A 21,734-nucleotide genomic window follows, 5' to 3' on the forward strand; every position below is an offset into this window, starting at 1 on the left:
GCAGCATCATGCTGTGGGGATGATTTTCAGTGGCAAGAACTGAGAGATTAGTCACGATCGAGGGAAACATGAACGGAGAGATCATTGATGAAAAACTGCTTCAGAGCGTTCTGGACCTCAGACTGGGGCGGAGGTTCACCTTCCAACAGAACAACGACCCTTAGCACACAGCCAAGACAATGCAGGAGTGGCTTCATGACAAGTCTGTAAATGTTCTTGAGTGGCCCAGCCAGAGCCCGGACTTGAACCCAATCGAACATCTCTGGATGTTTCTCTGAACATCCCATCCAACCTGACAGAGCTTGAGAGGATCTGCAGAGAAGACTGGGAGAAATTACCCAAATACAGATGTGCCAAGCTTGTAGCATCATACCCAGGAAGACTTGAGGCTGTAATCGCTGCCAAAGGTCCCTCAACAAAGTACTGAGTAAAGGGTCTGAATACTTATGTAAATGTGATATTTCAGTTGTTTATTTATAATTACTTTGCAAAAATTTCTAAACACCTGTTTTTGCTTTTTTATTATGGGGTATAGTGTGCAGATTGATGATTAAAAAAATGAATTTAATCCATTTTAAAATAAGGCTGTAACGTAACAAAATGTGGAAAAAGTGAAGGAGTCTGAATATTTTCTGAATGCACTGTAGTATTTACATCAGAATCTGCACAGTTCTGGTCATTTTGGTTTTATGCTAGAACCTGTCCTTTAGTCAGTCGCGCCACCACAGGATATTGATCATTTTCTTTGAAACAGCCTTTAAAGCTTCTTACATTTGGAGGAAAGTTTTTTTTAAATGATTTAAACAGTGCTTCGAAAGAAGGTGTAATTTGGTACAATTTCATATCTTACAATTCTGTGAAGTCAAATGTATTAATTTATCTATCCATGCTAGTTCCAATATATTATCCCAGCAGACCATTGGCAATTACATTTTTGAACTCTGATCATTTGCAGTAAATGTGGGTGTTAATTTGCATACACAACGTAATAAACAACAGTATACTGCACAGTGGTTGAGCAGAAAATTGCTGCTTCATAGCTCCAACGCCATAAGTCGATTCTGACAATAGTGCTGTATGTGTGGTGTTCGCACATTTTTCCTGTGGCCAAGTTGGTTTGCTCCATGTGCCCCAGATTCCTTCCACATCACAAAGATGTGCTAGTAGGTTGATAGGCCACTGTAAATTACTACTCATGTAGCTGGGTGACCGGTGAAATAGGATGGAGTTGTTGGGTCTGAGAGGGACAATGGAATAAAGGGACTGATGTGTGCATTCTGAGACCGGACATTGAGTTGATTGAGTATTCTATATTGCTACAAAATAAGAAAAAAATCAAATCTCCCATTTGGTGTTTCTACTGGGTAAATGTTAATCAAGACAGAAACAGAATGACCTGGATTATTTATGTCAAGATAGATCAGGGCCCTGGTGTGCAGTCTCATGCAAAGGATGACCTCTCTGATAAAGCCACACTCCCTCACGATTGCACCAAAATGTTCACTTAGACAAGACCAGAATCGGGAAAGAGTCTTACCGTTAAACTGAGCTGTTAATTAGTTGCCAGATCTTTAATCTTGCCAAAATTTGTCATATTGGGATGAAAAATAGTTGTCAATTTTTTTCAGTGTATTTCTGTTCTTATTTGGTAATTTGTTGTCAGTATTTTGGCTTTCTTCATCAGAATACTCTCCTGTCTATTTCAGCATAAAATGTTCTTAACATTGCCTTTTTATTTCCTCACCAGTAGTAATGGGATCTTTTTGCTAATGTTCTTTTGCAATTCCTATATAAAATTCCAATTTACCAACTAACTTGGCATAATATACTTGCAATGTCATTTATTAATGTAAAAACTGATTTCATGGTAGTAAAACTGAAGGAATATGAATTGGCGGAAATGTTGCAATAATTAAACACAGTGATTAAGTAATACAAGGCTAGGAATAATCCCCTGCAATTTATTGTGTCTTTGATACATTTAAACATTGAGATTATATAGTCTCCAGTCAAATGATGGAGAAATCTTATGCATATATAACATCTTTCAAGGGAAGAAAATAAAATTAAACTATTAATATAATCCATCAATCGTTATTTTTATACATTCACTAGACTAAGTGGGACCCGTTTAGTCCCAGTCACACGGGAGGCCTGGTTCCCCCAACGCAACCCATTCCCCAACGCAATATTCCACCACTCACCTGCTCCTCCAACGCAACCTGTTCCCCCAATGAATTATTCCACCACTCACCCATAGCCCCTAACTGCGCAGGCGCGGCTGACGGGTTCCCGTTGTGACGCCCTTGATCCCCCCTCCTCCCCCACTCCCCCGCTTGCCCTTCCCCCCAGGCACTCACTGCGTCCCCCCTCAACCCCCCCCCCCACCCCATCCACTCTTAGCGGCTCTCCGGCGGCACAGCCATTCCCGCCCATTGGGTTCTCATTGTGACGTAGAACCTGCAGGTATTTCTGCGCAGGTGCAGCTGGCGGGCGTTGGGGGAGGGGGAGTGTGTGGGGGAGGGTGTGTGGGGGAGGGTAGGGGTGTGTGTGTGGGGGGGGGGGGGGGGGGGTGTGTGTGTGGGGGGGAGGGTGTGTGTGGGTGGGGGAGGGGGACGGGGGGGGTGTGTGGGGGAGGGAGGTGTTGGGGGTGGATGTGGGAGGGTGGGGGGGGGAGGTGGGGTGGGTATGGGGGGAGGAGGAGGGGGGGGGGGGGGAAGGGGGGGTGGGGTGAGGGGGGTGGAGGGAGGGTGGGCTGTGAGGGAGGAGGTGGGGTGTGGGTGGGGGGGAAGAGAGCTTGGAAAAAATATGGGGGTTGTGGGGTATCATGGGGGAAGGGGTCAGAAGCCAGCGAGGGGGTCCAGAGAGGAAGGGGCTGGAGCTGATTCACAGCAGCCGCTGGTTGGTTGTTGGCTGCTGGATCGCTGGTCGTTCTCCTCCGCCGAGAGCAGATTCTCTGCTTTCCGTTCGGCGACATTTCCCGTGCCGGGCTGTTTCCAGTCCCTCCGAAAATTGTGTCCGGTTGGAAAACTAGCCGGCATCCACCGCTGCAGTAAAGATGCGATGGTGCAGGAAGGGGCGGACCGTCCCGCGGAGTGACAGGAGAAAAGTCTCAGCTGAAAGACTGCGCTGAACGGCAGGAGAGAAGATTGATCTGCGCACGTGTGGTTTTTAAGATTTTTAAACCTCGCTAAAGTTCACATTAGACCATGGATCGGAATGAAACTTGGTGCAATCGCAGCGCGGGAGAACAGTGAGAAAGCTGGCGAAAAATCGTTGCGCTCTCACGTAATGTTTTTGCGCGAATAGAATGACCGCGCAACCGGAAGATAACAAGATCAGAGCTTTAGTTATGTATAGAATCTTTGGGATTTGGCATTACTGGCAAAATCATCATTATTCGGACAAATAATTGTGTTTCTACCCCAAATTTCAGATTATTAACTGAATTCAAATCTGCCCTGAAAGGATTTGAAATTGTTTCTTTGGATGTTAACCTAGGCCGCTGAATGACTGGGCCAGTAATTTAACTGCTGCGCTGCACCCTCTTACTGTGATGTAACCTTTGAGGTTCAACCACATGCTTTTTCAGCTCTCTCATCTAAAACATTTTGACAAGAGATAACTGTTAAATCCAAGAGATTTATTTTTCATCCAATGTAAATTCCCAGTGTTTTTATGTAACTAAAATTGAAAGTTATGCATAGTGTAAACTGTTGCTATCATGTTTATTTTTTGGTTTATGATCAGAAATTTCTGTTCTATGTATCATGACATTAATGGTTTGAAGATCTAAAGGATGGCAAAAGAACACGTGTGTCCAAATTTAATTATTTAGTATGCAGAATTGCAAAAAATGAAAGTAGTTAATGTTCCTTTCTGCAGCTGTAAAAATAAACATTTCAAAACATCATCTGGAGAGTCGAGCTAAAAAACATAATTATTTTCTAACATATTTTAAATGTTTTTATTGTATACAGCCGTATAAAATTGTACATGTATGTCTATTGCACATAGTATGTGAGATTTAATTTTGTAGTATTATCTTGGCAAATGCTGCAAAGACTTCAACCGCCTCTCTTCCACACACCCCGTCCCCATCTCCTTCAACATATGCCTCCTTCTAGCTTCACATTCCTGTCCTTATCTGACACCCTTTCATTTCCTTTTCATCTTGTGCCTTTGTGCAAAACCCCCCTCACCTGAATCCACCAAACACTTACCAGGCTTTGTCCTGCCCTACCTTTCTTTAACAGCTTTCTCCACCCTTCCCCCCTCCTCTACTCCAATCATTTTGAAGAAGAGTCCCAACCCAAAAGATCACCTGTCCATTCGCTCCACAGATGCTGCCTGACCCGCTGAGTAACTCCGGCACTTTGTTGGAAAGATTTATTTTGTTACTTTCTGATAGTTACTTTTGGAGTTTCCCATATTCAGCGGGTCCCCAGGTTACAAAATAAACATTATATGATTATACACATTTACCCATACCATTTTAAAGCACTGATAATAATGATATCCATTAATGACTGGATGCAATATATATTCCATTAGTTCAATTATGGTTAGTGTTAGGGTAAAAAGAGTGAATTTTAGCAAGTGTGCTATAGGAACCTGATTATTCCAGTGCAGCATTGACAAACAAGATGATCCAAAACTTTGCCGGCGCAACCTTTAATTCCCTCCATACTCCTCCCTGTAACCACAATCTCTGAAGAAGGGTTCTGACCCTAAACGTCACCTATCCATGACCTCCAGAGATGCTGCCTGATTCGCTCAGTTACTCCAGCATCCATGTTTTTCATAGATGCCTGTCTCCAACACAACAAAACTGTTCAATTCTAAGCTGAGTTTCCAATCACATATCATATCATCAGCAAGACTGCCGCTTCCACTTTGATAACATCGCCTGCCAAACCCGATCAGCCATCTGCTGCTGAAACTGTTCTTTGTGCCCATTTTATCTCTAGAGATATCAATGTTCTTCTAGGCAGTTTATTGTACTTCGCTCATATGGTGCAACCCATCCAAACTCTGATATCTCTATCTACATTGCACCATAGTAAGTAATCTCATTCCTCGTCTTGCTGACCTGCTTTGGCTCTTCATCCTCCAACAATCCACTTTAAATATCACATATTTCTACCCAGTCATGTTTGCTCCTCTCTCCGGCATCCTTTTAGACCTTTTGTAAACATACCACTTTTGAGAAATCCTACAGCAGGAAACTTGCGTCCTAACTCCCTGAAGCCTCTCCTCCGGGTTCAAGTCAGGATTGTGAGGAAATACTCCAAGGCACACACCAACCTGACTTGTAAATACATCATCGTTCCTTCAGCATTGCTGAGTCAAAAACGTGGAACTCCCTCCGTAACAGGATTGTGGGTGTACCCGCACCTCAAAAGTACCCCACAGCAGTTCAAAAAGGCAGGCCTGAGTGAATACTCCAAGCCACACACCAACCTGACCTGGAACCTCCCAAGGGCAATTGGGGATGTGCAGGCTCAATCTGCAAAGCGCATCCCTGGGATGATTTTTTTTTTAAAAAAGCTCTTCTGTGAAGAGAAACAGTGAACATTTCACGTCAATGGCTTCTCATCTGACTAGAAACATGAAAAAAAAAACACATCTTAAATTCAGAGAAAGGGAAAGGATGGGAAAGGGAAATGGAAATGTCTAGATTAGTACAGAACCAAGAGAATCCAAATGACATAAATGCTCTGGAATGTTGACTGATTTGTCATCTCAAGAATGGTGCCTAGGCTGCTGGGTGGTCTCCTCAGGATTTCTGTTGCTTTAGTGTTCAATCTGCATCAGTACTGTATTACACACATGACGTAGCACTTTTAATACGTGACTATTTGAACTGGGTCTATTGTTTCCCTTTAGGTGGAATTAAAACGGAAATATAACGACCAGCATTCAAGGACCCGTGGTCTGCTTCCTGGCAGTCAATGGTATGAGATTCAGGCATTTCGAGCATTGAATCAAGCACTGGGAAGGTAAGAGTTAATGGGTAGGTAAAGGAAAGGAAAGCATAATTCATGTGACCTTTTTGACAGATCATTATATAGTATAGCAGATGTAAAGGCATATAATAAATATTGAATGTCTACGGTATGGACAAATTTACATGTCTATGATGAGCCTGCTTTTAGCAAGGGAATAGGTGGGCTGTAGTGTTCCATTATCCAGGTGTTCTCTCTCTCTCTCCTGTACATAACTTCTCTCTAGGATTCAAAAGTTTAAATGATCTTTAGTGTATGCACACTATCACAAATACACAGATAATCTGTGTCTATTTTAACATCTGAAAATATTCTTTAGTATAGATAATTTAGTATGGATAATAGTAGCTTTAGAAAATAACTGATAGCAGATGTAATTGTATATACTCTTATAGATGCATTCGGCATAAGACTGACTGGGGAGCACTGATCCTGGTTGATGACCGATTTAGAAGTAATAACAAAAAGTATGTAACAGGTAAGAAACTATTAAGCTATCGTAAATTAATTAATATTAGTACATTCATAACAAGATTGGAGGACAGCTGCTGTGATTGTTGTTATTTACAATAGATATAAATGATTTGGATGAGAATGTCCGTGGACTGAATGAAGGGCTTTATATAGAGATTCAGAATGCTGAATTTATTCTCATTGGAATAAGGCTAAAGAGTGGCCTCTAGAAATTGATTAAATTATGAGAGGCAAGATAAGTTTGATAGAATCTTTTTCCTAGGGTGTGGGAATCTAAAACTAGAGGGGTTAGGTTTTTATGTGAGGGGGAGATCTGAGGGGCAAGTTTTTCGCACACAGGGTGGAGGGCATATGAAATGAACTGCCAGAGGAAGTAGTTGAGTCAGATTACAACATTTTAAAATAATTTGGACAGGTACTTGGATATGAAAAAGGCTGAATGTAACCAAATGGGATTAGTGTAGACACGGACAAGTTAGGCCTTTTTGTTTTTGCTGCACAATTCTGTGACTCGATCTAATGGAAGACAATGCCAGTTCGGGGAGATAAATGACTTAATCAGAAGAGTTGTCTACATTAAGAGAATCCCCAAAAAGAAAGAGATTTTAAAAATATATATATACCGGTACAAATTAAGAACCTGAGCATTGTTCATCATAAAAGTTGTTTGCTGTAGGCACTGCATAAACATTGAGAATTTCAAATTACTACCCATTTGTCACTGGATGGTGCTATAGCTCTGTTTTGGCATTTCAGTTTTGAAAATAATGTGAAACAGCTGCTTGATATGACTAGACCATAAAAATTTTATTTGCATCTGATTTTTAAGTAACACCGCTATTACTTGCCAATGCAGCGGAATTTGGCTGAAAAAAACATTATGTAATGTGTGTGAGACTGAGTGTGCCACATTAACCTTTTTCTCTGCTGGATGAATAGGAGCACCTCATGAGTAACACAGCAAATCCAATGATGTAATGCTTTAAGGGTTAAGAAAAAATATTTATTCCTAGTGTACCCATGAGTGGCTGACTTGTAAAAAAAATTTAAGAGCACATGAGCACCTGTAAATTTTTAGAGGGTACACTCAAAATAATGTTTTGACTTTTAGATTTCCATGCTTTTGAAAGACGAATAATGAAAATTGCTCCAAATGCACAGATGCAATTATGAGGTTGAGGAATTTTCAAACTAATCCCTAATTAGGAGTTAATTTTTTGACCTGTACTTATCCTCTCTCCTTTTTAGATTCTCTTGCACATGTACATTTCCTAAATTAAGATTCTAAGCCGGTGAGAGGAGACCTCCTGCGTGCCCTCCACCCCTCCTTGGGAGAAAACAAAAAATAAGCATCTGCTCTGTTCCAAGAACATGCCTTGGACTCATCTTCAAAAGAGCACTTCTAATACAAAAATGCATTGGTTTCATTTCCTTAACCAGCCATTTTTAAGTGCTGTCTGAGTTAACTGCCTAATACTGCCAAAACTTGGCCAGTTTTATATTGCGAGTTCATACACTGAGACCTGCAATGACCCTGTCCCTGTTTATTCCATTTTATGAGATTCACATCCCTCTATTGCAGGTTGAACTCCCAGTCTACATTCCGAAAGTGAATAACTAGTGCACAAACACACTCCAACAACCAGCTTGTGGTTAAAAGATTTCCATCAGTTTCCAGGATTGAGAATGGAAAAATTGGTCAGCATTCTTATTAGTGTCAGGATGCATCTGGAAAGAGAAACAGCCAACATTTCAGGTTGCAGAGGCTTCATCAGCACTGGAAATGTTAGTTTTAAGTTGCAGATAAGGTGTGGTCAAGGATGATAAATCAAAAGGAATATCTTTAAATGGGTGAGGTCATGGTTGCCCCGATGATGCTGTAATTGCTGGATCTCTTATTTTCATCAATTAATGAAATATGGTAGAAAGCGTGAAAGTAAAGCAATATGGTAAAACTGTTAAATGCAAATCCTAGCTGATGGTGAAACCTGAAGCCACTAAGCAAATGCTTAAAATGCTCAACAGGTCAGATGGTGTCTTTGGACAGAGATAAACCAATATTCGGTTCATCTGTGCACTTCATTCCCACAGGCTGGAATGGGAATAGGATGGAGAATTAATATACAGACAACTGGAAACTCCGGGTCACTCTTGCGAACTGAACAAAAGTGTTCTTCTCAATGGTCGATATTTAATTTCTCCAGCGACTAGGTCACCATGTTGTGTGCACTGCATGTAATGCATTAGATTGAAAGATGTGCAAGTGAAACACTTCTTCACCAGAATATACTATTTAGGTTCCTGGAAGGTGGGAAGGAGCAAAGTAAAAGAACAGATGTTGCATTTCAAGAAGTTGCAGTTGGTGGAGTTGGAAATGTGAACAAGAGAATCTGGAGCCATCATAGCTTCTCCTTCCTCAGATTATGCCTGCCCTCCTGAATCTTTCCAGAATTTTCTATTTTTCTTTCAGCAACATCTCACGTGTTTTTATTTTCATGAATTATTTTGACTTGATTAATAAGGCAGGTTTATTGGCCATTTTAATGCAAGGACATTCTACAGAGGAAATAATGAGTATATGATAACATTTTCTATTCCATTCAGGAGTGGCACAATTTATTCAACATTGAGTTTTGAATAAGAATGAGGCTAACTGCATATATATGAGGGTTTAATTGAATTATGTAAATTGGGAAATTATATTAAAAGGTTCAGCAGTGGGAAAAACAACAGCAAATGTTTCTGTAGAAATACTGAATAATTCTCAATTATAAAATTGAGAAAAATAATCCCCACAGGAAGAGTGATCCATTGTGGCTAATGAAAAGGTTAAGGGTGGTGATATTAGATTAAATGAAGAGATTTATAATGATACCATGTAAAAAAGTAAACCTGAGTGTAAGCAATGGATGACATATGAAGTGTGATAAAGGGGAAGATATGTAGGAAAACTACCAAGTAAATTGTTAAAAATAATATGACATAATTATGTTAAAATGAAGGGGGTAACAAAAATAGATATGGGTCCTTCAAGGCAGTGGAAGAGAAATTATAATGAGACATTTTAAAAAGTGCTGAGGAACTGAAGAAATCTTTCTGGCTTATTTAATGGGAAGAAGTCCCATTAAATAAACCAGAAATAGCGTCTGATGATATGAAAGTTAATGTAGTTAATATTAATAAAGACAAATAAATTATGTGGATTAAAAACTGACCAATTCTCTAGATCTGATGGCCAGCATACCAGAGTTCTAAAAACATAGCTGCCGTGGGGAAAAAAAATGCAAAATGCTTGATTAATTCAATAGTTAGTAGGTTCTGTGGAGGGAATGGATAGGCGTAGTTTCAGGTCAGAACTATTCTTCAGACATGCTGAGTTCTCCAGTACTTTGTATTCTGTCAAGATTCCAGCACCTGCAGTCCCATGTTACTGTTTGGCTGCAGAGAAACCAGATTCGTCATTGACAATCTTCCAAAATTCCATACATTCTGGATCACTTAGTAGCAAGTGCAACAATGCCTTTCTTGAAAGTTGGAAGAGATGAAACGGGTTACTAACTATAAACCAGTTGGCCTGACATCAATTGTTACAAAAGTCCATAAAACTAATATCAAGGAAGTTGTGGAAGGGTACTTAAATTCATGAAGGAAACATTTTATTTTACATCTTGTTGATTTTCAAACTCTAAATATAAGATAGATTCGAGGAAACCTGTAAATCTGTATTGATAAGGTATCACTCAAAAGGTTGATACATGAAATCAAAGTACTTTGGGTTGACGGTATCAGATTAACATGGGTAGAAGATTAATGAATGTCCAGAAAGCAACGTAAGAATAAAAGGAGACATAGATGACTATGGATGCTGGATTGAGCAAAAAAACAATCAATTTGAGTAACTCAGCAAGTGTGAAGAGAAATTAACAGTTGACATTTCAGATTAAAACCTTTTTTAATCCAAAGGTAGGGTCTTAACATAAAGCTTTGACTGTTTTTTCCTCCACAGATGTTGCCTGACCCACTAAATTCCACCAGTAGATTGTTTTCTTGCATAGAAATAAAGGGACTTTCTCAAGTTGGCAGGCTATCACAATTGTGGTTCCAGAGATGATTAATTCCAGATTAGCATGCAAAGAGAAATTAATTAGGACAAACCTGCATTTACTGGCGTTCAGAAGAAGGAGATCTCATTGAAATATATAAAAGTAGAATAGTAACTGCGGAGAAGATATATCTTTTTGTGGTGTTTGGAACTAAGGACAAAGCCTCAGGATAAATGGTTGGCCGATTATTATCAAAATGAGTAGAAATGTATTCATTGAGGAAGATGTAAGCCAATGGAATTCTCTGCTTCACAAAATTCCTCTGCAAGACTCAGATTGGGAGATTATTTTAACTTGGGGGAAAAAAAGAGATTTGGACAAGGTATTTGTTACTTAGTGAGGAATGTGGCTTAAGAAATATCCCTTGCATCATTGTTTTAAACGTTAATCAAGCGATGATTTTTATTGACAAAGTTGTAGTCTTATCAGTGCAAAGTCCTCTTTAATGGACAAAACAACTGACATGACTTTAATCACAGCTCTCACGAAGAACTGCACATTCCTAATGCACTACATCTTAATTATTACCTTATAACTGACTCAGATGTGTTACACTTCTAGTTCCTTAAGTTATCCACCATCTGTGTTCTGAGTTTCCAAAAGCACCTCTTAAAAAACATAGAAAAATAAGTGCAGGAGTAGGCCATTCGGCCCTTCGAGCCTGCACCTCCATTCAATATGATCAGGACTGATAATCTAAAATCAGTACCCCGTTCCTGCTTTACCCCCATATCCCTTGATTTGTTTAGCCCTAAGAGCTAAATCTAACTCTCTCTTGAAAGCATCCAGTGAATAAGAAAGTTTGGTATTCCAAAAAACGCAAGGAATCAAGGGATTTGTCAAAGGTCACTTGCTATAAACAGTGCTATGAAGCGCTGACTGTATAAACTGTGTACAAATTCTTATCTTTATTCATGATTTATGTGTAAAAATATATTGATCTGAGGAACGAGGGTGCCAGGTAACAGGAGAGCGGGATGTAGCGGCGAGATAGAGGGGGCAGATGCAAGTGGGAGACAGGGGTGAGGGGAGAGACTGGACCAGTGGAGAGCCATTCTCGGCAGCTGCACGCACACAGACCCTCATCTGCAGCCAAGATCGAATCCGGGTCCCCGGCGCCGCAAGGGCTGCCGAATCGCCATTGAACTGTTTCCCGCCCCCCCCCCCCCCCCCCCCCCCCCCCCCCCCCCCCCCGAGTGTCCCATCCCCGCCTAGGGGGCAGCCGGAGACGTCTGGAGCGCTGGAACACCGGCCCGGGTCAGCGGCCCCCAGGTCACAGCCAGCGTGGAGAAATGGCAAACCCAGCTCAACTCTGCCTGCCTCGACGAGCCAACTGACAGCAGGGGCCACTGCCTCCCCCCTGTGCCGGCTGCAAGTCCGCCTGCCCTGCTCCCTTGTGCCCCGGCGGCCGGCAACCCGGCTGGACAGGCAGAGCCCTGCCCCCCCACCGCCGGCTTGTCCGGGGCTGCCCTGCTCCAGGCTTGCGCCCCGGCTGCCGGCCAACCCGGCTGGACAGGCAGAGCCGAACTGGAGCCAGCGCCCCCCCCCCCCCCCCCCCCCCCCCGCGGCTGCAAGTCCGGGGCCGCCATTGCCCCGCCAGCCCAGGGCCACCACAGACAGGGACGAGACACCCGAGAGGGAATGGGGACGGCCCAGCAGCAACTCAACAGCGCCCGCAGCGCCGGAGACCCGGGTCCGACCCTGACCATGGACGAAACGCAGGCTTGCGCACCACAGCTGCCGAGAATGTTTATAGCTAGTGACCTATGACCTGGCCATGCGCAGTCGGAATACCAAACTCGCTTATTGGCCTCGACTGTCATCTGTGGGAGAGAATTCCACAGATTCACAACTCTGGTGAAAAAAAATGTCCCCATCTCAGTCCCAAATGGCCTGCCCCTTATTCTTAAACTGACCACTGGTTCTGGACTTCCCCAACATCAGGGACATTTTTCCTGCATCTAGCCGGTCCAATCCTTTAAGAATTTTAAATGTTTCTATAAGATCCCCTCGCATCTTTCTAAATTCCAGTGAATACAAGCCCATTCGACCCATTCTTTCATCATATGTCAGTCCCGCCATTCCGGGAATTAACCTTGTGTACCTACACTGCACTCCCTCAATAGCAATGATGTCCTCCTCAAATTAGGAGACCAAAATTGCACACAATACTCCAGGTGTGGTCTCACCAGGGCCCCTTGCACCAGGGCCCTGTACAACTGCAGTAGGACCTCCCTGCGCCTAAACCCAAATCATCTCGCAATGAAGGCCAACATGCCATTACTTTCTTCGCTGCCTGTTGTACCTGCAGGCTTATTTTCCGTGACTGATATACAAGCACACCCAGATCTCGTTGCACCTCCAATTTTCTTCATCTACACTATTCAGATAATAATCTGCCTTACTGTTCTTGCCACCAGAGTGGATAACCTCACATTTATCCACATTATACTGCATCTGCCACGCATCTGTGCACTCACCCAACCTATCCAAGTCACCCTGCAGCTTCATATAATCCCCCTCGCAGCTCACACTGCTACCCAGCTTTGTGTCATCCGCAAACTTGGCGATGTTCTCTTCCATCTTGCTCCAAAATGTATAGGAAGGAACTGCAGATATTGGTTTAAACTGAAGAGAGACATAAAACGGGGAGTAATTCAGTGGGACAGGCAGCATTCCTGGTGAGAAGGAATGGGTGGCGTTTTGGGTCCACACCATTCATCAGACCCGAAACGCCATCCGTTCCTTCTTTCCAGAGATACTGCCTGTCCCGCTGAGGTGCTCCAAAATGTATCTGTTTTATTTCTGCTCCTCTGTGTATTCCTAAATTAACCTGTCCAAGGTAAGTGAATTGTTGGCACAGATTGAAGAAAACTGATATGAACTAATTGCCGTTATGGAAGCATGGCTACAGGGTGACTAAAGCTAGAAACGAAATATTCCAGAGTATTTGACGTTTAAGGAGGACGGACAAATAAGAAGATGCCGTTGTAGCACTGTTTAAGGAACATCAGTAGAATGGTAAAAAAAAAGGCATGGGGCTCAACAGATAATGTAGAAGAAAAATCAATTTGGGTCTAACAAAGAAGTAATAAAGAGCAAAAAAGATTGGTTGTTGTTATTTCTAAGTAACTAAGTAGTAATTATAATACTGGGAAAGCATAACTCAGAACATTTAAACACATGTAAGAGGAGTAATACAATCATCATGGGAGACTTTAATTTACATAAAATGGAAAATCAAATTTGGAGGAACATGGCTGGTCAGGCAACCTCTAAGGATGGAAATGGTCAGTCAAAATTTTGGGTCTGGACTCATTGGTTGAAGGTGGTCTGATAAGAATCCACACAGTGTCAGCAAAGTTAAGGCACATGGTATTGGGGGCAATATACTGAAACGGATTGAGAATTGGTTATTGGTCTGAAAGAGCGAGAATAAATCTCAGGTTAACAGGCTATGACTAATGGGATACCATGAGGGTCAGTATTGGAATAAGTTATATTGTGATCGAGGGTCATGGTGAGATCACACCTGGAGTATTCTGTGCAATTTTGGGTTTTTTTAAACCTAAAATACATACTTGCTGCAGAGGGAGTACAGCAAATATTCACTAGACCTTGTTCCAGCAATAGTGTATTTGTCACATAAGGAGAGATTGAGTGGACAAGTACAGTATTCCCTAGATTTGAAAAAAAAAAGATGTTCTCAAAACTCAAAAAATCTATAAATATTAAATATGAGGAAGATATTTCCTCTGGCTAAAGAGTCCAAGACAAATCACTACAGTTTCAGGCTATGGGGTAAGCCATTTATGACTGAAATGAGGAAGAAATACTTCATTCAGGGTTTGGAACCTTCAGCATTCTATACCTTACAAGGCTGTAGAGGTTTATTCAAAACAAAGTAATAGAATAATACATTAATTTATCAATGTGTCCATACTGGTTTAATACTTACGACTTTTGTCAAGACCTTTGCTTGCTTTGTGAGTCCATTTCACAATTTTGACTAACTTTATATTTTAAAACTTCCCTTTGAGAGAGCTTAGGAACATTGAGCGGCAGGACTGGAATTTGGCAACATGATGCTGTTTTTATATTTGTATTTGCAATGTTTAATAGATATGGGAATAATGGTAAACTCAACACTTTGATGCATAAATCAGTGTCGCAATCTCATAGAAACCAGTTGGAAAGACTGAAATATAATCGTTTGACTCGCTGAATAATGAAACTTTATTATGCATAATGAACTTCACTGTCTACATTGTTGTAAATATACTTATGGAGCCAAAAACAGGCAGCATTTCACTTAGTAATTAAGGCAGTGCTATTCGTATTTGAACCATGGAAATCATTTATTTGAAAACACCCATTGAAATATTTGTTAGTTTAGTGTCTTTTATAAGGTCTAACTTTTATTTAACTTTTTGTTAAAACGTTTTTTTATAAGTTTGAAGAAGGGTCCTGACCTGAAACGTTATCTATCTATGTTCTCCAAAGATGCTGCCTGTCCTGCTGAGTTACTCTAGCATGTCATGTCTTTCTTTTTGTTAAATCTTGTTAAGATTTTGGAAATCAATATCAAAACGCTGAAGCTGTTATTATAAAGTACTAATGTTTTTTTTGTGGCAGGTTTTTGGATTATTTTACGTATTCAATATTCGACTCCCTCTCCCCAATTGCTATTTACACTTGACTTCTTTGGCTCACTTAAAGAATTGTACCACACAAAATCTATATTCCAATTTTTGAATGCTAATTCTCTAACTGAGAAGGTTATTTTCTCCATTCTTTTAATTTTCATTTGCGTAACATTTGTCTCATTATAGGACTGTCAAAATGGATCCGTCGGCAAGTCCAACACCATCCAAACTTCAACTGTGCTTTGGATTCATTGCGCATGTTTTCTGATTCTCACCAGAAGAGTGTTGATCATTTACCCAAGATCCTAAATGAAATGCCGTCTATTGCAACTGGATGTTCAAATGAACATTTTCAAAAGCCTAAAGAGGAAAAGAACAAAGATCATCAGTCACAGACCGTTAGCCCGCAAGTCTCACCAGAAGATAATATTCCAAAGTTCACCCAATCCAACATCTGCACAGTAAATGAAAAGAAAAGTCCCAATGCCATTCCTATACCAACCTTCTGTGATACCAGCACAGCTAGCATCACAGAAATACCAGGTTAGTAATTATAAAGTACAATTGTTTTCTTGTGGCAGATTATTGTCACCTATAAAACAGAGTAAAGATTTTTAATATTAGTAGCTTGGTGCTATATTTATTTTAGCTGAGCACTTTACCATCACTAACATGCTATCTACCGTTTAGCAAGTACCGTATTTCCCAGTAATGAAGACGCTATTTTTTACCCTAAAATAAGGCCCGAAAATTTACCTGCGTCTTGGAGGCCGAAGGTTAGATTGTTAGCCAAGAAAGATAGACTTGGCTATCCCTCAGTACAGCAACATCAAGAACGATGTTGTTGTACTGAGGGATAGCCAAGTCTATCCGTCTTTGCTGGCCGCTGATTTACATTCTACAGCTGGGAAGCGGTTGTAAAAGGACAGCGCCGCTGGGGAGGGGAGAGTTCCTTTCACAGCGTGTGGGGAGTGTGGCCCAGGTCAGCACGGCCTGGGCTGCACAAAGTAGCAAACTTGACTGGGCCGCCAGGGGTAAAGTTGCAGGGAGGGCAGGAGCGTTGAGTGGGAGGGTGTCGGGGATCATGCCAACACCTTACTCAGTAGCTCGGGTGGCTGTGAGCGGCCGCCGGGACTGGACTGCGGAACCGGCCGCCACCTCAGCACCTTCTGCTGGCCCGCCCGGCAGCCAGCCATGGTGTCCTTCGGCACAGGCGCAACCAGTGGAGGTGGTGGTTGGAGGGTAGCTACTGGGCGGAAGGCTGGCTCTCTCTCTCTTTCTCTCTCTCTCTCTGTTCATCTCTCTATCTCTCACTTTCTCATTTTAACTCTCTATCTCTCTCTCGATCTCTCACTCTCTCTCTTTCTCGATCACCTGATCCTGTCCCGCCAGCCTTTTTTCAAAATGTAGCCACTCAAAATGGAGATGGGTCTTCGACGCAAGTGCATCTTCATTGCCGGGAAATACGGTAAGTTTATCTTGGGAGAGATAAAAGTATTTCTCCTTTACTCTGATGGAATCTTCATTAAGGAGACCATTTTAACATTAATTTGAGGTTTTGATTAGCTCTTCACCAAATGACATTTTGATATAATAAGTTTGAATTAATTTTTGATAGTGGAAATTAATTATTAAACAATGAAAGATAAGACTCGTTTTTCTCTTTCTTGAATCAGTCAGGAGATGGTGTTCAGTTTACCTTGAAGACACCTATGTTGCACTTCACCTCACCCAAACCGCAGGAGAACTTTACATGTGCTATTTTTTAATTGATTTTAAAATGCTTATACATAGAAAAACATAATATCAGAAACTGATTACCAAACAACACAATCGTTGCTTTGTTTTTAACATAAAATCTTTCCTGGCTCTCAACTGTCTCTTATCCCTGTAGATGAAAGCAAGATACGAGTTGTAGGCCTGACTGGCAGAATTGTTCCTCAGTTTGTTAGCCACAGTTAGAATTCTTATGTCTATTAAATTTATTTCCCCCACCCAACAGATGTGGAGCACACAACCACTTAACGGGTGCTTTATATTTGTTCTGACTCACTGTTTTGAACTATATTTCATTGGGCTCATCAAATTTTGTTACTAAAGAAAAAGCCTTCAAGTATATTACTTTAAAACTTTTTCTTTTGATTTTTCTTTTTAATGCTAATGCAATTTCCTGCTCATTTCCCCATTTGTATAAGTATATATTTTTGTGTATTCCTCCATCAAATCTGTATTGACTGAATTTTGGTATTTATTGGAATGCATTCCAAATTTTAATAACCCTGCGTGATTCACATACCAATTTGGAGTTTGTCTAAATTCACGGAGCTATATAAATAAAGGTTCATATTTACTTTTCCAAACTGTCATAATTCTAAAAGCTCCTAGCTGTGTTCTACGAAATAAAGTTCATTAGCATTGCTGCAAAGTAATTAATGAGATTTTGAGTATTATTTAGACTTTAATACTGCATTGGTGATTTCTAGGCATTTCTGAGTTTGCTTTACAATATTACTCACCAGCAATTGTAATTTGAATACTTGAAGTATGCTGTGCTCAAAATTAAAACTTTGACCATGTTTTTATTTCAATTTTCACAGTATATTTTGCCTAGTTGAGAAGTACATTGCAATATTTGCATAAATAATTGGGTTAAAGTTACACTGCATTGACACTTTATTTTTCTTTCTCATTATTGTATGTACTACAGCCAACAAGAAAGATCATTCTTCTGCAAGCAATATTACCAAGACCCCGCTTTTTAAAAAATCTGGTATCAAAATGAAAATTGGTGACTCGCGAAAAACATCACAATCTATCATGCAATGTTTCTACAAAAAGCCGACAACTTCATCACCCATTCACTTGCATTTTCCATTTGGAGAATTGAAGCAGGATGAAAAAGTGCAATCTAACAATGTTATGCTGAGACAGCAAGAAAGAGAAACAAATTCATTTCAGTTAGAGTTTCTGTTACAGAGAGATGCTAATACATCATTCGGCAATAAAGAGGATGTATCGTTGAATGCTGTTACACATCCATTTGAGAATAATAAGCAAAATCAAACAACTTACGACAGTGCAGGAAATTCTTATAACAGCTCCATGGGTGCATCACCTCCCTCTGATATGGAACCATTCTTTGAGGTTGAGGCAGAAATAATGGAAATGCCACCCTTGGTTGACAATGATGTACAGGGGCCTGCAGCGGAAGAAGAGGATTTTCAGGATGAGACATTGTGTTTCACCCCAGAGCTTTTTGATAGAGATTCAGAGGAAGAATGTCTAGGAATAGGTGATAGTTCTCCACAGGCACTCAAAGCTGATGATGTTTGTGATTGTGCTGCTATGCCTAAAAACATACCAATTGACAATGAGGAGGATACCATCGAAAGATACCAGCATGTTGCCGAAGTGGCAAAAGCTGACAAAGTAGAAAAGAGCAGAAATCATAGGCTGTCCAGATCTAGAAATAAAGGTATTAGTTTAATATCTCGGAATTTATGTACACAACAGCTTGGATTTACTCATGATGGCGACTAATATGAAACAAACATATCCTATTCTTTCATAGTTTATTCTCATCCAGGAACAGGAGTTTATCAGTCCAACCCAACCAATTAATAGAATCTGTAGGAAGGAACTGCATCTGCTGGTTTAACCCTAAGATAGACACAAAATGCTGGAGTAATTCAGCGGGACAGGCAGCATCCGTGGAGAGAAGGAATGGGTGACGTTCGGGTCGAGACCCTTCTTCAAACTGAGAGTCAGGGGAGAGGGAGACTAAAGATTTGTTTCTATCATATCTCTAGTTTCCCTTTCCCCTGACTCTCAGTCTGAAGAAAGGTCTCGACCCAAAACGTCATCCAGAGTTGCTGCCTGTCCCACTGAGTTACTACAGCATTTTGAGTCCATCTTCAATTAATAGAATTTGTTATTCTCAAACTATATTTAATTTAACTAAGAAATGGTCATGCAGGCGACTAAAACATCCCTCCTTCAAACACCTTGTGCAACTTCAGGTCAGACGTTGTATAAGAAGATGTCACTGTTCTGCCCCTACCATATGCAGATCAAACCCAGATGTTGAAGTGTACTTTCTACAGAACTAGCTTTTGTAATATTTCAATTTGCACGAGAGAACCAATTAATCTAAAAATGGGCACTGCTTTGTTCCAAGGACATTGCCAACTTTAAACTAGACATAAATGGTCCTATCCATTTGACATAGCATCTGCAAGGAATTCAAATGGTTATGCAAAATTGTCAATGAATCCAAGATACATAAGAAAAATAAATTAAATTGCCTTTTTAGTAACATTAATCTTAATCATTCTAGCATTCTAGCCACAAGATTGTTAATTCACTCATTAGGAAGACAAAGCCATGTGGAATGTTCTGAGAGTGGAAATTATGCAATACAACACAATTGTACGAAGCACATATACTCATTTTTATTAAAATATCATCAATCCAAGAATAGTCATTCAGGATTGTGGACATAAAGGTAAATTGGGAATTAAAAGTTCATTCATATATGTTAGATCTATAAAAAATAATGGAGACCCACTGTTGTTTCCTCCACAATAATAGAAACCTCTGTAATGTGCTTTGTTCTCAAAAGATCATAGCAATAATCATGAATAACCTTGTAAGATATAAACAATTGACAAAGAATATTGGTCAGATTTGTGAGTATCAAGTATAGCCCTGGCTAGGTCATGATTTTGTAATTGTGTTTCTGAATTCTATTTCAGTTAACTTTTATATCTTATAATGTTGTACTATGCTTTAGCAGATTTGCATAAACCTATATGCTCTTGAACATTATTAATGCATTTTTAATTGTTCACAGTTCTTGAAAGGCTATGCTTTTGAACCGACTCTTTTCGTATCCGCTACTTTAAAAATAGTTGATTTTTTTTTAAGTAATAAAATGTGACAATTGGAAGGCAAATTTCATGGTAATCCCATTTAAAGATAGTTGTTACTGCTAAATGCCTTTGTATCCTATGGTAAACGAAGTTGATCTTTTTTAATCACATTAGCATTCAAAGTTATGGAATGCTACTTTTGTTTTATGTAAATATTTTGTGCAAAATAATCTCTCAGTTGGCAGATATCATTTCTAAATGCATCACATATTTTTTTTGCTCTTTATAATGCATATATATATATATCTGGTTTCACCTATCCAGATACATAGGTGTCCAGGGTATGACATAGTGATATCAATGATGAAAGAGATACAAACTGAAAGTGTACGATATAGTTTATTCTCTGAGCTATAGCTTTAAAGTGAGGGAACATGCCCACGTGTATTATTGGGAGTGTAGTTTGATAATCTGGAAAACCTGCTTTTCACTGTCACAAACAATGACAGAACTGTACCAGAAAATGTAAAATTGATTATGATTGTAAAAATAAAGTGACTAAGTTGATCAATAAGGGAAATGTGTTAAAACTGTCAGAATTTTAACTATAGTTGGGAACTATAATGTATTTAAAATGCTTATAGATTTACAGTATAGGTCACTGCAATATATACAAAACAGGTGAAATATTAATAAGAGGAAGGTTTTCTCATGATTAAATTTCATATTTGAAATTAATTGTTCAAATGTTATTTGCACAGTATTATATTTTTGGCTTAAGGTATTATGAAACATGTTAGAATGTAATCTATAGATATAATAGACATACAGTTAATGTAATATGAAAAAAAGAGTTTTTATCATCAATTTTCAGAGAAACAGCTTTCGGTTGACCACTGATCTGTTTTGTACAGCATTACAGTGTTCAGCCTGCTTTTATTGTCACATTTTCTTGGTCATTCCAAACCAGTCACAAATTTCAGTGTAAATATTTTTTTCCCAACCCTGTCACTTTTTTACTCTAAAACCAACCACCAAGAAGGGTTCAAGATGACTCTGATTCTAGTTGAAGGGTTCAAGATGACTGATCCTACATTTGCTGTAATATCTGACCTTTGCTTAAACCTTGGTATGATGGTATGGTACAAATTGTTTTATTGGGATATTAAGCCTAATACAAATAACTCCATGCTGTAATATATCATTGTTTCATCATAAAGTCGCAAAATGCATACAGATGTAATACACACGTTTTATCTATTATTGGGAGCCATGTAGTTTGTTCATTACAAATCTTCATCATTAAAGATTTGTGTTACGTAATTGATTTTTGAGGTTCCCACAGGTGGTCCAGTTTCTTTACACATCCCAGATGGGTAGGGTAAATTGCCCTGGAGTGTGGGAGCATGGATGGATTTGGGGAGAGTTGATGGGAAGATTTGCTATAAGAGGAAAATTAGTGGGGGAATGTGATTACTCTCTGAGTCAGCAATAACCTAATAGGGAAAAATGCCACCCATGGCAAGGAAATATGAAGTATGATTGTTCTCTCTTTCACCTATCTCACGTAAAATTAACTTGAATGGTTTCACATGGAGGTTTTTTCAGGCTTAATAAATTGAAAACATTAAT

General features: G+C 40.0%; 1 protein-coding gene across 7 annotated transcripts in view; it reads left to right on the forward strand.

Annotated features, from left to right (window-relative positions):
- Positions 1 to 20,152, forward strand: part of brip1 (BRCA1 interacting helicase 1) — a 197,235-nt gene extending 177,083 nt beyond the window's left edge. For 3 of the 7 annotated variants that reach the window (XM_055657700.1, XM_055657703.1, XM_055657701.1), the window contains 4 exons: positions 5,890 to 6,002; positions 6,404 to 6,486; positions 15,418 to 15,774; positions 17,939 to 18,977. In XM_055657700.1, the coding sequence (XP_055513675.1) occupies positions 5,890 to 6,002; positions 6,404 to 6,486; positions 15,418 to 15,774; positions 17,939 to 18,771 (1,386 nt within the window). In that variant the 3' untranslated portion in view covers positions 18,772 to 18,977. Of the gene's footprint in view, positions 1 to 5,889; positions 6,003 to 6,403; positions 6,487 to 15,417; positions 15,775 to 17,938; positions 18,980 to 19,074 lie in introns of those variants that run through there. The other 4 variants (XM_055657704.1, XM_055657705.1, XM_055657707.1 and 1 more) reach the window with 3 other exon arrangements.
- Positions 20,153 to 21,734: the final 1,582 nt, after the last annotated feature.

The sequence above is a fragment of the Leucoraja erinacea genome, chromosome 28 (assembly GCF_028641065.1).
Source record: "Leucoraja erinacea ecotype New England chromosome 28, Leri_hhj_1, whole genome shotgun sequence".
NCBI classification, from domain to species: domain Eukaryota; kingdom Metazoa; phylum Chordata; class Chondrichthyes; order Rajiformes; family Rajidae; genus Leucoraja; species Leucoraja erinaceus.